General features: G+C 37.7%; 1 protein-coding gene across 1 annotated transcript; it reads left to right on the top strand.

Annotated features, from left to right (window-relative positions):
- The first annotated feature begins 5758 nt into the window (after positions 1-5758).
- tspan37 (tetraspanin 37) lies at positions 5759-13092 on the top strand. The gene is made up of 7 exons (XM_061743372.1): positions 5759-5964; positions 9857-10048; positions 10124-10198; positions 10312-10410; positions 11533-11688; positions 11770-11853; positions 12318-13092. The coding sequence occupies exons 1-7, from the start codon at positions 5902-5904 to the stop codon at positions 12393-12395; spliced, it is 747 nt and encodes a 248-aa protein (XP_061599356.1). The 5' UTR covers positions 5759-5901; the 3' UTR covers positions 12396-13092.
- Positions 13093-17924: the final 4832 nt, after the last annotated feature.

Genomic DNA, 17924 nt, shown 5'->3' with positions numbered 1-17924 from the left:
TCGTGGGGCTTGAGGCACAAAGTTTTCTAGGGGACGCTGTTGAGCCATTTTGCCACGCCCATTAATGCAAACCATTAAATATCAAATTTTTGCGTGCAAAATTTGGTGACTTTTTGGGCACGTTTAGGGGGGCAAAAAGGCCCTCCTTTCGTCAGAAGAATAAAGAAAAAGAAAGAAAGAAAGAAATAAAGAAAGAAAGAAAGAAAGAAAGAAAGAAAGAAAGAAAGAAAGAAAGAAAGAAAGAAAGAAAGAAAGAAAGAAAGAAAGAAAGAAAAAATTCCTACAGATACAATAGGGCCTTCGCACTGTACGTGCTCGGGCCCTAACAAGTGCAAAGAGCAACAGCAGAGCTATGTCCGGATGCTCTTCGTGGACTACAGTTCTGCATTTAACACAATAATCCCAGACATCCTCATCACAAAACTGACCACCTTCGGCCTGCCCCCTCTCACATGTGCCTGGATTAAAAACTTTCTCACCAACCGACCCCAGACTGTGAGACTCGGCCCCCACCGGTCCTCCACCCGCATACTGAGCACCGGCTCACCACAGGGCTGTGGGCTGAGCCCCCTCCTGTACAGCCAATGACTGCAGTCCGACCCATAACAACAACCTGATCCACTGGGCGGTGGCCCTCACCCTTCTTCTCTTCTCCATTTCCATTTTTATGCATTATAATTACCTCATAGCTATCATTTTTGTCCATCGTTCGTGTAGTTTCTTGTGCTGGCCACCTTTTTTCTCTTTTGTGCATGTTTGCAGGCCGGAGCTTCAGGAGCTGCGTGCTGGCCTGCGGTCCCCCCCTCTGGTCATCCCGCTGCTGCTTCCACCTGCATGCGCCCCCCCCCCCCCTCCCCCCTCTGGTTCATCCCGTTGCTGCTTCCACATGACTGCTGTGTGCTGCTGGCGTCCCCGACTCCCCCAGTCTGGCCTTCGGCAGGAGGGTCCCCCTTATGAGCCTGGTCCTGCTCAAGGTTTCTTCCCTCCTAAAGGGGAGTTTTTCCTTGCCACTGTTTGGCTTAAGGTTTTTCTCCCACTATGGGAGTTTTTACCTGCCATTGTTAATGTAATAATTGCTCGGGGGTTTATGTTCATGTTCTTGTCTCTGGAAAGATCCTAGAGACAACTTTTGTTGTATTAGACGCTATACAGATAAAAATTGAATTGAATTGAATTGAATTGAATGGAATGGAATGGAATGGAATGGAATGGAATGGAATGGAATGGAATGGAATTGAATTGAATTGAATTGAATTGAATTGAATTGAATTGAATTGAATTTAATTTAATTTAATTTAATTGAATTTAATTGAATTTAATTGAATTGAATACCGCTCATCCATGGAGAGCCTGCTGACGTACTGTATTAAATTCTTTGTTTTGTTGTTTTGTTTTCTTATCATATCTTGAATTGTTATTTTTTACATGTACAAAATAAATCAAATCAAATTTTAAAAAAATCTAATACTTTTTCCCGGCCTATCTGTGCAATATTCCACCACATGTGTAGTAATATGTTATTATCTGTAGATAGGATCTCAGGTCTTGATTTGACTATTTAAAAATGCACCTTAGCCTTTTTATATTATTTATATTTCTTGTATCTGTTTGCGCTGTCTTGCATTGGAAAGGTGTTGCTGCTTTTAATCTCACTGTAGCCATGTATAATGGCAATAAAGTATTCTATTCTATTTTATTCTAACACACAGATGCTTAAGTGTGTTTAAGAGAAGCACTGAGTGGCTTCAGTGAATAAGAGACAGACAAGAAAATAAAGAAATGTCTGCAAAAAAATAAAAAGTAAGAATGATGGTGTGAATGACCATATTGTTCTATATGTATTATATGAATCTTAAAGCTACCTTGCATTGTTTTTCTAGTGCAGGAACACCAATTCACATACATTATATCAAGCAGTATTTAAAAAAAACTCCACCATGTATAGTCATAAAAAACAAATCCCACTCCAAGGAAAAAAGGAAGATAACTCTGAAATTAATTTGTTCACAGGTAATGTTGGAGTCACAATAAAAGTGCTCTACTCTCAATATGCAAGGTGATGGTGCCTAACACACAGTTAAATAGAATTATGTCAAAATATGTCAAAAGTTTGGAATGAACTGGTTTTCTTCAATAATTTATAATCAAATTTAATCTGTCTTTCATCTGAGTCTCAATTTTAGACAATCACAATGTGCATTACATGATAGCACACAAAAACAATTGAGCACCCGTTAAACATTCACAGTGCTGTTGGAAAAAGTAAGCGGCCCCTTGGAGTCAGAAACCTGTGGTTACTGCACAGCAGTAACAGGGGAAACACTAAAGGCATTTAGCAGCTAGTTGTAGGGTGGAGTTATACCTGCTTATTCCAACTCAGGGTTACGGTCTGATAGAGCCTATACCTGCACTCTTTGGCCGAAAAGAAAGGGATACAACCTGGGCAACCGCTACCAAAACCTGCTGACGTCAAATCTATTAAATGAAAAGAGACGGTTCACTTTAATAGGGCTTCCATGTGCAATTGTGGAATAAAAAAGTGTAACATCTGAGAAGCAGCTCCAAAAAGATTCAAAAATATGTATAGCTTTTGCTCAATAGCCATATTAGCCTCATTGAACATAGAGCGAGCAGTGTACTAGTAAAACTATTTAGTCCGTTCATCAAAGCTCCAAACAAAGCTGACCTACTGTAGCAATCAAGACCATTTCAGCTGCTGCCATGCTCAACTCAAATAAAAAACTAAAAACTGTGTAACTTTACCTGAGCACTTTAAATCTACCTGAGGAAAAGGCACGACCCACTGAAAAAAGGGCAGTGAGCCACTTTTGGGTCCCAACCCACCAGCTGAGAATCACTGATACAGTATATGAAAGGATGAGCACGAAGGCAGGAAAAATCCACAAAGAAAGGTATTACTACCATAGATTACTACTGCTAACATTCTCAAATTAGTTTCATGTGTGTGAGAGTGTATAATTCATCCCAGTAAACCAGTGACTTTCTGATGTGTAAACTAAATGTGGCGAAACACTTATGTTCCTTTAAACGACATGAATAATGACTAGACTGCGAACACACAGCTGATCTGTACTTACTGGCGAAACTTAATCATTTATCACAGGAATTCAGATCTCATTTTAAACAGAAAGATACATTTTTCTAAACATAAAGTGAAGATGAAAAAAATTTCAAAGAGGACTGGACTCAATTTACTCTGAACTCCTCAGACAACTCCTCCACAACTATCATGAATATCCATTAAGATGATTACAAATCTTAAACAAGCGAAGTGACATGGTGTTAATTTTATGCCCCACTTTATCTCCAGTTAGTTCAATCCTTTCCATTCCTGAAGGCTTGTCGTCATTAGCTCATGCTTCCCTGAGGTGAGAGGGTTTGCATAGTCTTATAATCAGTACTCGAGTTGTAAAAAAAAAATAGGGGGGATGGTGGATTTTATCATATGGGACAGATACAAATTATCTAGGGACAGATAATTTATGCTGATTACAAATAATATATTAAAAAATAATATAATATATTACAAATAATAGCACTGACCAAAACACCTGTAGAAATTCTGCAGGCTTCTGTAAGCTTTAAATATCCACTGGGCTTACATCAAATACATCAAAACACAAAAATAAAAAACAGTTTTCTGAACTTATCAATATACCTCTGTCCTTCACAGGATAAATAAAATTGATCACTGCAAAAACTCAAAATCTTTAAAAGTAAAGTAAATTTTTTTTTTTTCTACTTATTTCAAGTGAAAATTTACTTGAAACAGGTGAAAATGGTCAAATAAGTTATTTTTCTGGTGTTATTTTTCTGGTGATGACTCTAAATGTTGAAATAGCAGTAATACCACATTGATTGATGAAATGACATAAGGGATGGAAAGGGGGGATGGCAGTTTTACAGGGGGGATGATTTGGACCGTTTTTATTTCAGGGGGGATGCCATCCCCCCTTATCCCCCCTCAACTCAAGTACTGCTTATAATCTCAACCCTGCAAGACTCAGAAGAAACCACAACCAGAATGAATCTCATCAGCATCTTCACCTGCTCTTGTGAAGTGTGGTGGGGCGTGGTAATCTAGTGGCTACAGAGGTCGGCTTGGGTCTGGACGACCCACGTTCATAGACCCGGAATGGGGCCACCAAGATGAACCACCTTGGGCCCCTGAGCAAGGTCCTTAACTATAATTGCTCCATGGTGTTTCTCAGATGTAAGTCGCTTTGGATAAAAGTGTCTCTACTGTCCAGTACTTAATGACAGTAGTCTCCTCCACATTCTGCTGCTGTTACTATGAGTATACAACCGGGACAGATGCTGCTGCTTCTATCTACAGAAACCTGCTCAGACCCCAGAGCAGATCGTTTTGTTCTGACATCTCTATGACTGTAAGGGTTCAGCCTGAGGATGCAGCAGTTTATTAGCTCAAACTGGGAATGACTGAGGTACAAACCGAGGCCTCACTCTGGCAGAGTTGTGCCCTCCTAAATGCCCTCAAACTATTAGGATTTCTTCATATAAGTCTGCCCAGTTCTTTATTTTACAACACCATTTAGAAATGCAGTTTAACGGTATTCAAAGTCTGTCTTGGTTCTTCTTTGGGTTTATCAGAATTTAATATACTGTATATCTTCTTTGGAAAAGAAGCTCATTGGTCCTTTTATTGTCTGTTTTTAAAGGTCACAAGGTCAACTGCTTCCACCTGCGGACGTGGATGTCTGCTGTGTGCTGCTGACGTGAATCTTGTACTTTTAGGAGTAGTTTTGAATCACTATACTTTTTACTTTTACTTGAGTAGGTTTGTGAAGGAGAAACTGTTCCTCTTACTCCGCTACATTAGGCTACGTTGAGCTGTTACTTTTCTTTTATCCCTTTTATCCGCGCACGCGTCAATCTCATGACATCACTGAGTGATTCTTTGGGAAAAATGTTTGTTTTTGCATGTTTTGTCACATTTACACAGACTCAAACACACACAGAGTTTATATGAGTTCATGGGCTTGTTCTAGTTCTGCCTGGTTAAAAAAGAAAAGTACAAAGGCTTGAAATTTTGTGCTACTTGTACTTAATTTATTTTTTATTCTGTTATTTTATTTATTTTATTATTTATCAAAAGTACTTGAATATACTTTAAGATTATTTTAATTTAAGCTATTTTTTTATTTTTTATTACTTTTAATTTATTTTATTGATTTAATTTTCCTGAAGATGATTATTTTGTACTTTTGTCTGTTTGAATGGTTGTGTTAAATAAATCGGACGTTACTCAACAGTTACTCAGTACTTGAGTAGTTTTTTCACCAAGTACTTTTTTACTTTTACTCAAGTAATTATTTGGATGATTACTTTTTACTTCTACTTGAGTCATATTATTCTGAAGAAACTGTACTTTTACTTGAGCCAATTTTTGGCTACTCTACTCTACCCACCTCTGGTGAAAAGTCAAGACTTTGATAAGAAAAGAAGTCTAGAGAGGTGCCTCGTTTCAATTGTTGACACAAGAGGGCGCTGTTGTTTCAATGCAGATCTAAATATGCAGAGCCAGGTAAACATTATATTTGAAAAATCAGGGGGATATGAATCATGTTCATAAAGTGTGATGTCCTGTAGCTTTTTAAACCGTCTTCTGTCGGTAGTATTGATCCTCCAGTTCCTCCTCCCAGCTGTGCTCTGCACCAGTTTCCGCGTTCTTCCTGAAAGTTAATCTGTATTTTTTTGCGGAAGGGGGTGTTGCGTTTGTGTGTTAATAATAAAGCGCCAGGTCCTGCCTTTCCCCGCTTTATGAGTCAGATTATGTTTTCCCGGCAGACGACAGCCAGGGTATAGCCATTCTGGGGCCAACTTTACAAGAACTATCATTGTTTCTACATCTAACCCGAAATGTGTGGTCAGAGAAGAAACGCGTATAAAACAGCACTTCGGCTGACGAGTCAACTTCTGTGGGTATGTCGCTTTTATCAGTTTTCTAATGATATTTGGCATTCCCTACATTCTGCCTCTAAATATAATATATAATGGCATTTAATTAATGTGGCAACACTTTTTCCCACTTACATGCTTCAGCTCTCAGGTATAAATCCACTGAATAAATCACCTGCTTTTATTATTTATGAATGTGTAATTGGCCTGATGTCTGTGTCACAAGTCATATGACACAGGATAGCACGTGAGAGAGAGGAACTATTAAAGAAAAATGAACAAAGGATTCAAAATGCTTAGAGCTCTGCCACTTTTATATCTATTAAAATGAAAGAAAAACAGAATTTTAAATACAACCTCTATGTTCAATTCAATCGTTTTTATATAAATTATGTATTGTTTGAATCTCTCTCAGCTGATCAAATATATATACATGTTTAATATCAAAATTAACCTGAATAAAATGGAGTTTGGAAACGATGATTTTATTTATTAAAAGAGCAAACCCATGCAGACCCAGATGACCCCTAATCCCAATAACTGGTTGTGCCGCCTTTGGCTGCAACTGCTGCAACCAAGAATTTGTGATGACTGGCAGTGAGTGTTTCACTTTGTTGTGCAGGAACTTAGGCCCACTCTTCTTTGTAGAATGGTTTTGTCATGAGTTTTGAAGCACACAAATGCATAAAACGGAGAGGTGTCAGGAGTGTCAAAGGTCCTTTAAATATGAGTGAAGAATAAAGCCACTTACAAAAAAAAAAAAGATGGCGTGGTAAATGATGGGAAGTGTTAAACACGCAGGCCAGCAGTGAGGAAGGGAAAGACAAGACAGTATATAGAGGGCTGACAAGAGGCAGATGTGAACAATCAGGGAATATTGGAACAGGAAACACACTCGTAACCAGACTTTCAAAATAAAAGAGTACACAAGTCATAAACACAAGACCAAACCAAAAAACACAAGAAACGAAACCCCAGACAATGACATGAACAGTATCTCAATCAGATGTAAGTTAGGATCCTGACTGGGCCACTCCGAAACCTTCACTTTAAGTTGTTTTGTTTTATTAAGCCATTCAGAGATAGGTTTCTTGCCGTGCTTCAAAACATTGTCCTGCTGCTTAAGGTCAGGAAACGATAACCGGACATTGTCCATCACGATTTTTTGGTACAAATCCGAATTCATGGTTACATCAACTACAGGAAGTTGTCCAGGTCCTGAAGCAGCAAAGCAGCCCCAGACGATCACTGCAACATGTTTGGTATCATACCCTTGCTAAGACCTTCTTTTTCCTTAAATGTTGTGCTAGTTTTCTACCAGATGTGATGGGATGCACACCTTCCAAAAAGACTTCCGCTTCCATTAAACCACAGAAACAAAAGTATTGAGGATTATCAAGAGTTTTTTTTTTTAGCAAAACATGAGACCGGGATTTGTCTTCTTTTAGGTCAGCAGTGCTTTTTACCCGGGATCTCTCCCATTTTTGCCCTGTTTCCCTTCTTATTGTTGAATCATGAACACTGTTCTTAAGTGAGGCAAGTGCAGTGGTTTAGATGTTTTAGGTTCTTTTGTAAGCTCCTGGATGAATTGTCAGTGTGCCCTTGGAGTCATTTCAGTATGGAAGTAACTCCTGAGAGGATTCACCAACTGTCCCATGCTTCCATCCGTGGACAACCCTGGTTCGCTGGAGTCTCAGATTGGCTTTGCAACCCTTTCCAGACTGATAGATGTCTATGATTTTGTTTCTCATTGAATTGTTTTAGATTGGGGCATGAGGTGTAGCTTTTTGAGATCTTTTCGCCCTCTCCGTGTTTCCAGAGAGATTCTTTTCAAGGGATTTCATGATTTTACAGGTCTGGCAGTAATCGGAAGCAAGTTTGACATTAAATGATATTTTGAACAGCTGCTGAACTTTCGAAAACATTATTATCACTCTACAGCACCATCAGCACCAAACAAGCAACATTGTTACACGATTTTTATTAAATACTTTTTGCAAGATAATCTCTTTTGCAGAATGATAACAGAGTGAGAGGCACCCCCTGGAACCATCAGTCAACCAACTTTACTTTGTTTTTGCAAAATTCTGCACAAAATATTTAGCTTTAGACATCGCTGTTCCTAGATTTGACTGGCGTGACCGGTCATGACTAAAAGGTTGCTGGTTCACTTTCCAGAAGAGCTAAACTTCATAATTATCAACCCATGTGACTCGAAGAGCTGTAACTTCATACTGACCCAGTTATATAAAGATTAAAAAGAATAAAAGAAGAACTGACATGAAGTGCAGAGCACTGATAAAGGTCCCAACTGGGAGACACAAAATTACATTACTCACACGCAAACAAACAACTGAAACACATGATGACTAAAATTAGATACAAAATACTCAAATACATCTATAAACTAATGCCGGATATCTGCAAGATGACATCTCTATGGTTATGTCAAGTCTTAATTTTTATCCCAGTTGGAACAAGTGTGGCAGATTTGGTCACACGCAGATCTGTGCATGTGTGGCACATGCTGAATGAGAAGACTTCTTTCAGGCTGCAACTGAATTTATTGGAGGTTGAAACTGCAAAAGATAGCTTACAAAAGCCTAAATGAGCACAAACTGTCGTTTTGAGCTGCTGACATGCTGCTCCTCCTGTACCTGTTCTACACAGTGGTTACACACACAACTAAGTCGCTACTTGCCATCTAGTGGGCGAAATTCGGTATCGCGCTACAGGTAAATCGATAAAATGCAGGTCAAAATCTCTGTTTAATGGAAATGAAGGGATGGATTAAGCCCAGTAAGCTAATTTAATAATGTGATTAAAAACAGCTAACAAACTTTCAAAAATGAATTTAAATTGTATTCTAAACTGCAGAAGTAAAAAAAGTTTAGTCTGTATTTTAACATCTTTTTTCTTTATTGCTATAGTATTCAAGACAAGACCAAGACTAGTTCAGCTCAAGACCGAGACCCTAAAAAAACTAGTTATTTTTGTCATCTTGCGTGAGTTGTAGAACATCAGCACCATCCTGGTTCAGCTGCTTAGTTTACATATGAGGTTGTATTCAACTTCACAATAAAACAGAGACAGTGGATGTCTTATGTATGAACTCACTAATAAATGTTTTAATCATTAGCTCAAATCAAATATGTGTGGCGACTGCACTACTGCTATTTCTACACTATTTGAGGATTGACACGACTATTAACTAGTCCCAAAGTCATCTAACAAAATAATAAGCCTCCAACACCACCCTCCACCTCAGAAAAGTCTAATGAATAGTAAATGTTACTGATTTAAATTGTACATTAATTTAAATATTAAAGATACACACAATTATCAACTTGAAATGGCATTATTTACCATTATAGTAGCCAAATTACACTGTATATCAGCATCACTGAAATGGTATTGACCTAATGCTTAATCCATCACAACAATATGCAAATATTATTCAAAGACCAATAATGCCATATATTTTTTCAAACAAGGCCATTATAAACACAATACTGTCATTAAATACAGACACACATGCGGGTGCACCAAAATATGCATTAAATCAAATGCAAAATCCAAATAGTTTACAAAACTGTACATTAACAAGAGGAAGAAGATTCACAAGATTTTGTCACCTTGGTGTGTGCAATGGTATTTCAATTATCCGAGTCCGAGACATGCCGAGACCGAGACAAGACCAAAGACTGTCGAGACCATGATGAGACCAAAACCACAAAAAAGTGGTCTCGAGACCAAGACCGGTCTCCAGAACTACAAGTCTACTATATAGATGAGAAATCATTCATGATTTGGTCTTATAGATAACTGAAAATGTTGTAAAGTTTGAATTCGAGTAGGAATATTCATTGGGGATGTATTAAATTGTAATTTGTTTATTTTTCTTTGAATGCACCAGGTGGTTGGGACAGTGGTGGGTCTGAGTGCTGTCTACCTGCTGATGAAGTACAGACAGAACAGTCTGTTTTTCGCTCAGACTTACTTCGCCCTGCCAGCGTTTTTTGCGCTTTGCAGCGCCGCATTCCTCTTGGCAACTGGATTCCTTGGTTTCCGGATAAGTCTTGGGGAGTCCCGCTGTCTGCAAGGACTGGTGAGACAACAGCGTGACGTCGTGTACTGGATTCCAGCATTATGGCTTCACATATTCAACTGTTTTCTTTTCTAGTTTGTTTACATGCTGGTTGTGGCCTTTTGTCTGGAAAGTACGGCCTCGGCGTTGGCCTTTTACCACTCTAAAAAGGTATCTGAACTTTATTAAAATCACTGTTGACTTGATAGTTGCACTGTGTTGACAAACGGATTGGTGCTTAAAAAAATGTTTTTGCTCTTTTTGTTTGTGGATTTTCCTTTTAGTTGGATTCTGACATCGCTCCGCTCAGTGACGTTTTTCAGGAGTATACAGGGAGCAGTCAGGACGCCAGCTCGCGAGCTGTTGATGTCACACAAGAGGAGGTGCATGGAGACTCATCGCACATATAAAACGGGTCCTTTACGCGTTTTAAAACCTGTTTTGAATTTAGCGTCCAAAATGTGTTGACAGCTATATCTTAGCTAGATTGTATAGTTTTGCCTCAACTCATCAGTCATGAACTTTCAACTCCTCACTGTTGTAAAAATGTTAATCTGTCATGTACTAATAGTGTTAATCAGTACTCGAGTTGTAAAAAATATCAGGGGGGATGGTGGATTTTATCATATGGGGACAGATAATTTGTGCTGATTACAAATAATATAATATATTACAAATAATAGCACTGACCAAAACACCTGCAGAAATACTGCAGGAATGACATAGCAGCAGTTAAATGCAGCCTTCTGTAAGCTTTAAATATCCACTGGGCTTACATCAAATACATCAAAACACAACAATAAAAAACAGTTTTCTGAACTTATCAATATGACTCTGTCCTTTACAGGATAAGTAAAATGGATCACTGCAAAAACTCAAAATCTTAACAAGAATATTTGTTTTATTTATAGTTAAAATGTCTCATTTTAGTAATAAAAAAATCTCATTACACTTAAAACAAGACTCATCAATGGAAAAAACAACAATTTTCACCTGTTTCAAGTAGATTTTCACTTAAAATTAGCAGACAAATCTGCCAGTGGAACAAGATTTTTTTGCTTGGAATAAGAAGATAAATCTTGTCCCACTGGAAGATTTTTCTACTTATTTCAAGTGAAAATTTACTTGAAACAGGTGAAAATTGTCAAATAAGTTATTTTTCTGATGTTATTTTTCTGGTGATGACTCTAAATGTTGAAATAGCAGTAAAACCACATTCATTGATGAAATGACATAAGGGATGGAAAGGGGGGATGGCAGTTTTACAGCGCAGTTTTATGATTTTGACCGTTTTTATTTCAGGGGGGGGGGGGGGGGGGATTTTGACCGTTTTTATTTCAGGGGGGATGATTTTGACCGTTTTTATTTCAGGGGGGGATGCCATCCCCCCTCAACTCGAGTATAACATAATAGGCTAATAAGAAAGCTCTGGAGGACCTGTAACCTTAAAGTTAATATTTCAGTGGTCTGTAAGAGTTTGAAATGTTATGTTTAATCTCTTTTAGTTCCAGTGTTGTGGTGTACGTAACTACACAGACTGGATGGAAACCTCCTGGTTCAATCGAACAGGAGAACTCTTGGTTCCTCGCAGCTGCTGCAACACTACGTCTTTCCCTTCATGCAACGGCACTGTGGACCAGCCGTGGCAGTTCTACCCGGAGGTAGGCTACACTATAAAGTTATACCGTCAGTTAATCAAACCCCTTCCTTGTTATGATTGCCTACTTGAATGTCTCTTTTAGGGCTGTCACATGAAGCTGGAAAGGACCTTAAAATTCATCTTGAGTTTTATAATCTGGAGCTCCTTGGGGTTTTTTCTGATGGAGGTATATGGCACACTTGATAAATTCAACACTGACTCAAAAATATCTATCTGTACACTTGAAACATCATTATGGTTGCTGCAGCAGATAAGTTAGCTACGATTTGTAATTTTTTTTTAACCATTCTGTTAGAATAAGCCAAACATTTACTTACCTTGGATAGTAAAATGCTTCTTGAGGATAAAGATCACATATGGTCATCTCTAAAAATGGATTTCAACGCACCCAGGAGGCCCTGAACTAAGATCTGATTGCTTAGAACACATTCAGAGATGTTTATTGTAAAATACCAGGAGCTATTGCTTCTGGAGACCATTTCTAAATCACCGTCATTTAATTCCTACACTGTCATACATTGGTATTTAGATGTTTAGAACACACAACACACACACACACACACACACACACACACACACACACACTTTTATTATTGAGCGGTTAACCACAATCGTTTTTCCTCATCATAGGTTGTTTTGCTTCTGATGGTGGCAAAACTGATGAGAGACAAAGACTTTCTGGAGTACCACATCATGGACTATAAATGAAGACACTTTGAAAAATGAAAGAGCGTAAATACTACACTTAAAAGCAGGTCATATTGTACCCTGCAATTCACACAGCTGCGGATTAATAAAGTTCTTCTGCAACATGAAAGATGTAACATAACAATGGTTGAAAGATATCAGGGAAATTACATTATTAACCTCCTAAGACCTAGTGCAATTGTTTTGTTTTTTTATTGTTTTTAAGGCCCCTAATAAGAAATTAAACATTATGACGTTGACAACATAACATGAGGTCCACATATGTGTACGCCAGGTTTAAGGAGTCTATGAGATCATTTTACCCCGAGGAGATGCTCATTTGTCCTTTTAAGTGTACTGTAGAAGAACTATATGTATGTGTTTAGAAGCTCTTCAGTCTAGTCTGGCTACTGACTGGTGTTATAAAGACATAATTTGTTAGATTGTTAGATTAAAATTATGTCTGTGGGATGAGGATGTAAGCCTAAAAAGAAAACAAAACAAAAAAGTCCAAGTGGGGTTCCACAGACATCTCAGTCGGTATAAAATGGTTTGTGTTTGGCTGTGAGGTTGCACTGTTTTTTAGCTCCCTGTTGATTATTTGTTGAATGCATTTTTCCAGTTTTTATGTAATGTGTTTTTTAATTTGTGTGGAACTGTCAGATACAAATTTTACTTTTCATCAGTGTGCAATAAACTAAACAAAGGGTAAACTTTCTTTCTTCTGCAGTGTGTCCTTGTCTACTTTGTGACCTGAATGCTTGTCCCTCATGTTGACTATTCTTGTCTGGAAATATTCAGGACAGGCTGTGATGAACCCTGTTGTCTACATGATTTATATATGTTATCTGAAATGTATGCTCTCCAATTTTCATAATTGAAAGATAATACTGACTTTTCCCCGCATACATACATACACATACATACATACAAGGAGGTAAAAAGTAGCAATCACCTATATTGCAGACCAGGGACAGCTTATTGTTCTTCACTTACTTGCTAATTTAACATATCACAACGGTCATGAAATCGCAACACTGGCTTCCAGTGAGTCAAAGGATGGAGTTTAAAATCTTACTGCTGGTCTACAAAGCACTGAATGGTCTTGGACCAAAATACATGCTGGATCTGTTAGTTCCTATGAAGCTCCCAGACCCCTGAGGTTCATCTGGATCTGGTTTGTTGTGGTTCCCAAGAACCAGAACCAAGCAAGGTGAGGCAGCGTTCAGTTATTCTGCTCCTCACCGGTGGAACAAACTTCCTGTAGACCTGAGGTCTGCTCCAACTGTTAGCTCCTTTAAATCAGGATAAAAACATTACTGTTTACTGAAGTGTACTCTTAAATTAAATACTTACCTGCTGTACTCTACTGCTCTTACTTTTTAACAACTTGTGCTTTTTATTATTTTACCTCTTTTCTTATAATTTTATTTCCATTTTATTTGTTATTTACTGTTTAATTGTGTCTTGCTACTTTTAGTGTTGATGTAAAGCACTTTGAATTACCTTGTGTTGAATTGTGCCATACAAATAAACTTGCCTTGCCTTGCCTTGCCTTGCCTTAAATCAGGGATAAAAACATTACTGTTTACTGAAGCGTACTCTTAAATTAAATACTTACCTGCTGCACTCTAATGCCCTTACTTTTTAACAACTTGTGCTTTTTATTATTCTACCTCTTTCTTATCATTGTAATTGTTATTTACTGTTTAATTGTGTCTTGCTGCTTTTAATGTTGAAGTAAAGCACTTTGAATTACCTTGTGTTGAATTGTGCTATATAAATAAACTTGCCTTGCCTTAACAGATTAGGGTAAATGGATTAAAATTAGCTTCGTTACCTTACTTAAAGCGACACTACGTAACTTTTCCACCTTAATATCATATTTCCAGAGTCATTGTGATGGTACATCAACTTCCAACAGGTTTAATGACACCTCTGTCATGATCTGAGGGGGTCTGTATCGCTTTCACTGGCACTATGTAACTTTGAGGAGCATGGTAGGAACCCTGCCACACTAAAAAACTACAAATTTTACGACTTTGACTGCTTTACGGCACATACGTCACTTCCCCCTCCTTCCCGATTCGTAGCCGAGACAAAAATGGGCGGGGCTTGGAGCGCAGAGGCTGAGCTCAGCAGAAGCTGGTATGGAGCTAAACGAGGAGCTGGTATCATGGCCGAAGCAGCGAAAAAAACGAAGAAAATAAAAGTTTTAACGGAGCGGAGGAGGCGAAAAAAAGAAAGCGGGAGAGTAACAAGCTAAATGCGGAGAATAAACATTGGCCCGGCGTTCTCTCGCTACAAGCCCTTGCAGCGCCGTCGTCTTGGACGAGATGGTTGAAGGAGGATGTAAAGACGTTCATCACCTTCAGGTATGCACTTTTGTCAACACCTATGTCAGTGTGTTTTACAAAAACAATTATCCTGAAACTACTACAGCTGGTGTAAGTGTTGCTACTGTATCAAATGTCAATATCTATGTAAACCTTTTGACTCTTCAGGTCTGTATATACAGATACTTATACACTGATGGTAAAAGCAACACATTTGTAGATATAGTAAAATATAGCCAGAAAAATGAAATATATAGGCAAAGTATACACTTCCAGATGAAAAAAATACAATATAAACACCATATAACCATATAAAATAAATCTACTTTGTTGGAATTATATTAAAATAATAACAAGAGTAGTAAAAGAAACCTTATGGTGTTTATAATGTGTCGTTTTATCTTGTGAGTGTATAAATATATACATTTCTCTAATTTTTCTATAGCTATACATTACTTGCTTTTACTTTCTGCATAATTACAGTGACTTCAACAAAGAAAAAAATTCAAACTTGTGATCAACAAAATATGTTGAATGATTTATAGGTCAGTAATTATCAGAAAGACATAATGTTTTTGTATCTTTATTCTCACACTCTGCAGGACTACATCAGATCTGGAAAACTTCCAGAATCACATCCTCATGCAGGGAAGGTTCTCCTACACTCCAGCAGTGAATCGCACGCGGACTCTCCCAGCAGGAAACAAGGATGGACACAAGATGCTACTGCTACTATAGTCATTGTATTTATTTACAGTAACTTCTTACACTGTTTCATATATCAGTTTTTATTATCAGTTCATTATTTTTAGTTTATTTTTCTACTACTCTATTTACACTTGTTTACTTTATTCACAGTAATTTATCCTGTCATACAGTTGTTCATTACTGCTACTGTGGTACAGATTACTTATTGTTTATAATAATGTATGGGATAACTGCTGTCACTATGCAAATGACAAAGTTCAAGAATGTTCTATTTTCTGAAAGGTGTGTAAATAAAAGTCTGTCTTGTTTTGCACAAATGTCTTTATTTTAAACACATAAAGACAACTGTACAGGAAAAAATGGAACAAAAAAAAAACAATATCAAAATATTTGCAGTAATCCTCATAAAGGTTCCATTCTAGAGAAGACGGGGAGCCCTGAAACCAGTGTACTGTCCCATTGGGTCTGGAAAGATGTCTCTTATTTTCCAAACATCATGCTGCCAGAGCACAAACTGGCGATATGTATATATATGCATATATATATGATATATATGCTGCGTGTCGGTTCTGTCTTTGTGGGGGTTCAAACTCTGATGATGCAGAGGTAGAGGTGTTCTCACGAACAGCAGATTCCTGATAAAACAAGAGACAGAATTGTTATGATACAAATGTAAATGTAGAATTCTATGATCAATAAGAATCAAAATTAGAATGTTTTCACATACTGGGGATTCGTCTTGGGTTTTGGTAATTCTAAAATTACTGACAATATCAACAACAGACAGAGAAATAATAGTGATCATAAAAATGTGTAATTCGCAATGAGGAAGCTTTATAAAATAATAATACAATTGAATAGAATTACAGCACTAGAGGAAATAATGCAATGCGAAGAAAATGTATAGAACATTTCTAGTATTTTTCCTGAGAACTGTAAAATTGTGCAGGGCTGATCTGCAAAATATAAGGAATGGGCATTCAGTTATTCACAGGTTATAAAGTATTTTTTTATTTTGTCAGTATTGTAAGTATGTTGGACTACTAATTTATGACGAAGTCCCTCTAAAAAACGTGACAGGAAAAAGGTGCAGAGCGTATGAGTTTGTAGGGCGCATTATCTCGCTGAAACAACTTAATAAAACCAATTTGAAATGAGTGTTTTTCAACATCGTCATATTATATTGTTTAGCCAAAAATAGATACATTACCTCTTCATTATCCATCCTGCAAACGACCGCTGAAAACAGGAAAGTCATTTTGAAAGTCCGTCCCGTCTTCTCTCATCAAAACAAATGCAGCGGCGGGGACGGGGTTTTTCCGGCAGTACGCGCTGGTGCTCATGGGAAATGGAGTGTTCTTTCTGGTAAAGCACTACCGATTTTTGTCCAAAGGAGGCGCCAAACTCAACAAAGCTGAAAGTTCCGTTGTGCTGCTTTAAGTAGAAATTTTGGTTATCTATTCACTGGAGTAATTATTTTTCAGACGACTTTTTAATTTTACTCCTTACGTTTTCACGCAATTATATGTACTTTTTACTCCTTACATTTTAAAAACAGCCTTGTTACTCTATTTCATTTCGGCCTTTAAAAAAAAACTATCCAGTTAAATTGCTCCATTCGGATAGAGTGAATTTGGTTGTGGTTGTTTCAGATGTTCTTGTTTTGTTCTTACATCCGTTCCCTCAGATTCCTGCAACTAAACTTGGATGTACATTCCAATAAAGGTTAGGATAAATGATAACAGGCCTCTGAAGTTTGACTTTTTGCACCATTACAATACTTATAGGCAACTACCGGTAGTCATCATATCTCCTGCTCTCTGAAACACATGTTAATGCTCAATAGTACACATATATGGTTCTTTAATATATTTGCATTATACTAAGATGCATTCATTTTCAATGTCTTTTGTCATTAATGGCTTTTTTCCCCCTTACATTACTTTTACTTTTATACTTTAAGTAGTTTTGAAACCAGTACTTTTATACTTTTACTTGAGTAAAAAACTTGAGTTGATACTTCAACTTCTACAGGAGTATTTTTAAACTCTAGTATCTATACTTCTACCTGAGTAATGAATGTGAATACTTTTGACACCTCTGCCAAGCGGTCAGGAAGCTAAATTCTCTCCCCTCACTCCCCCCAACCAGATCCTCCAGACTGACAGGGAACTGAACTTGCACTACCATCTTAGTCAGGCCAGCTGACCGTCTTGCCTGGGCCCCGGACAGAATAATCTAAGATGGGCCCCCCTGCGCCCGGATCTCTCCTTCTCCTCTTCCTCTCCTCTCCCTCTGCTCTTCAGGTTTTTATACAAGCTAATGGACGTTAACATTAGAGCTAGCCAGTTAGGTTAAGTTACAAGGTTGGTAAACGTTGTAACTGTTTCTTACCTTGCTCTACGCTGACTTTATTAATTCCAGCTTCACCGTCACCACCATTTTTAAAATATTTGTGTAGAGAATCTCTGAGGCCTCTATTTTCTTACTCTCTTCTTCTCTTTTC

This window comes from Cololabis saira, chromosome 16 (genome assembly GCF_033807715.1).
Source record: "Cololabis saira isolate AMF1-May2022 chromosome 16, fColSai1.1, whole genome shotgun sequence".
Classification (NCBI taxonomy): Eukaryota; Metazoa; Chordata; class Actinopteri; order Beloniformes; family Belonidae; genus Cololabis; species Cololabis saira.
This window is presented reverse-complemented; position numbering and strand designations above follow the sequence as displayed.

Excerpts from the sequence above, each read along its gene's own strand:
- tspan37 (XM_061743372.1), top strand. The coding sequence starts at position 5,902 with ATGTGTGGTCAGAGAAGAAACGCGTATAAAACAGCACTTCGGCTGACG. Across the intron at positions 5,965-9,856 it reads TGACGAGTCAACTTCTGTGG|GTGGTTGGGACAGTGGTGGG; the intron begins GTATGTCGCTTT and ends TGAATGCACCAG. Across the intron at positions 10,049-10,123 it reads CCCGCTGTCTGCAAGGACTG|TTTGTTTACATGCTGGTTGT; the intron begins GTGAGACAACAG and ends TTTCTTTTCTAG.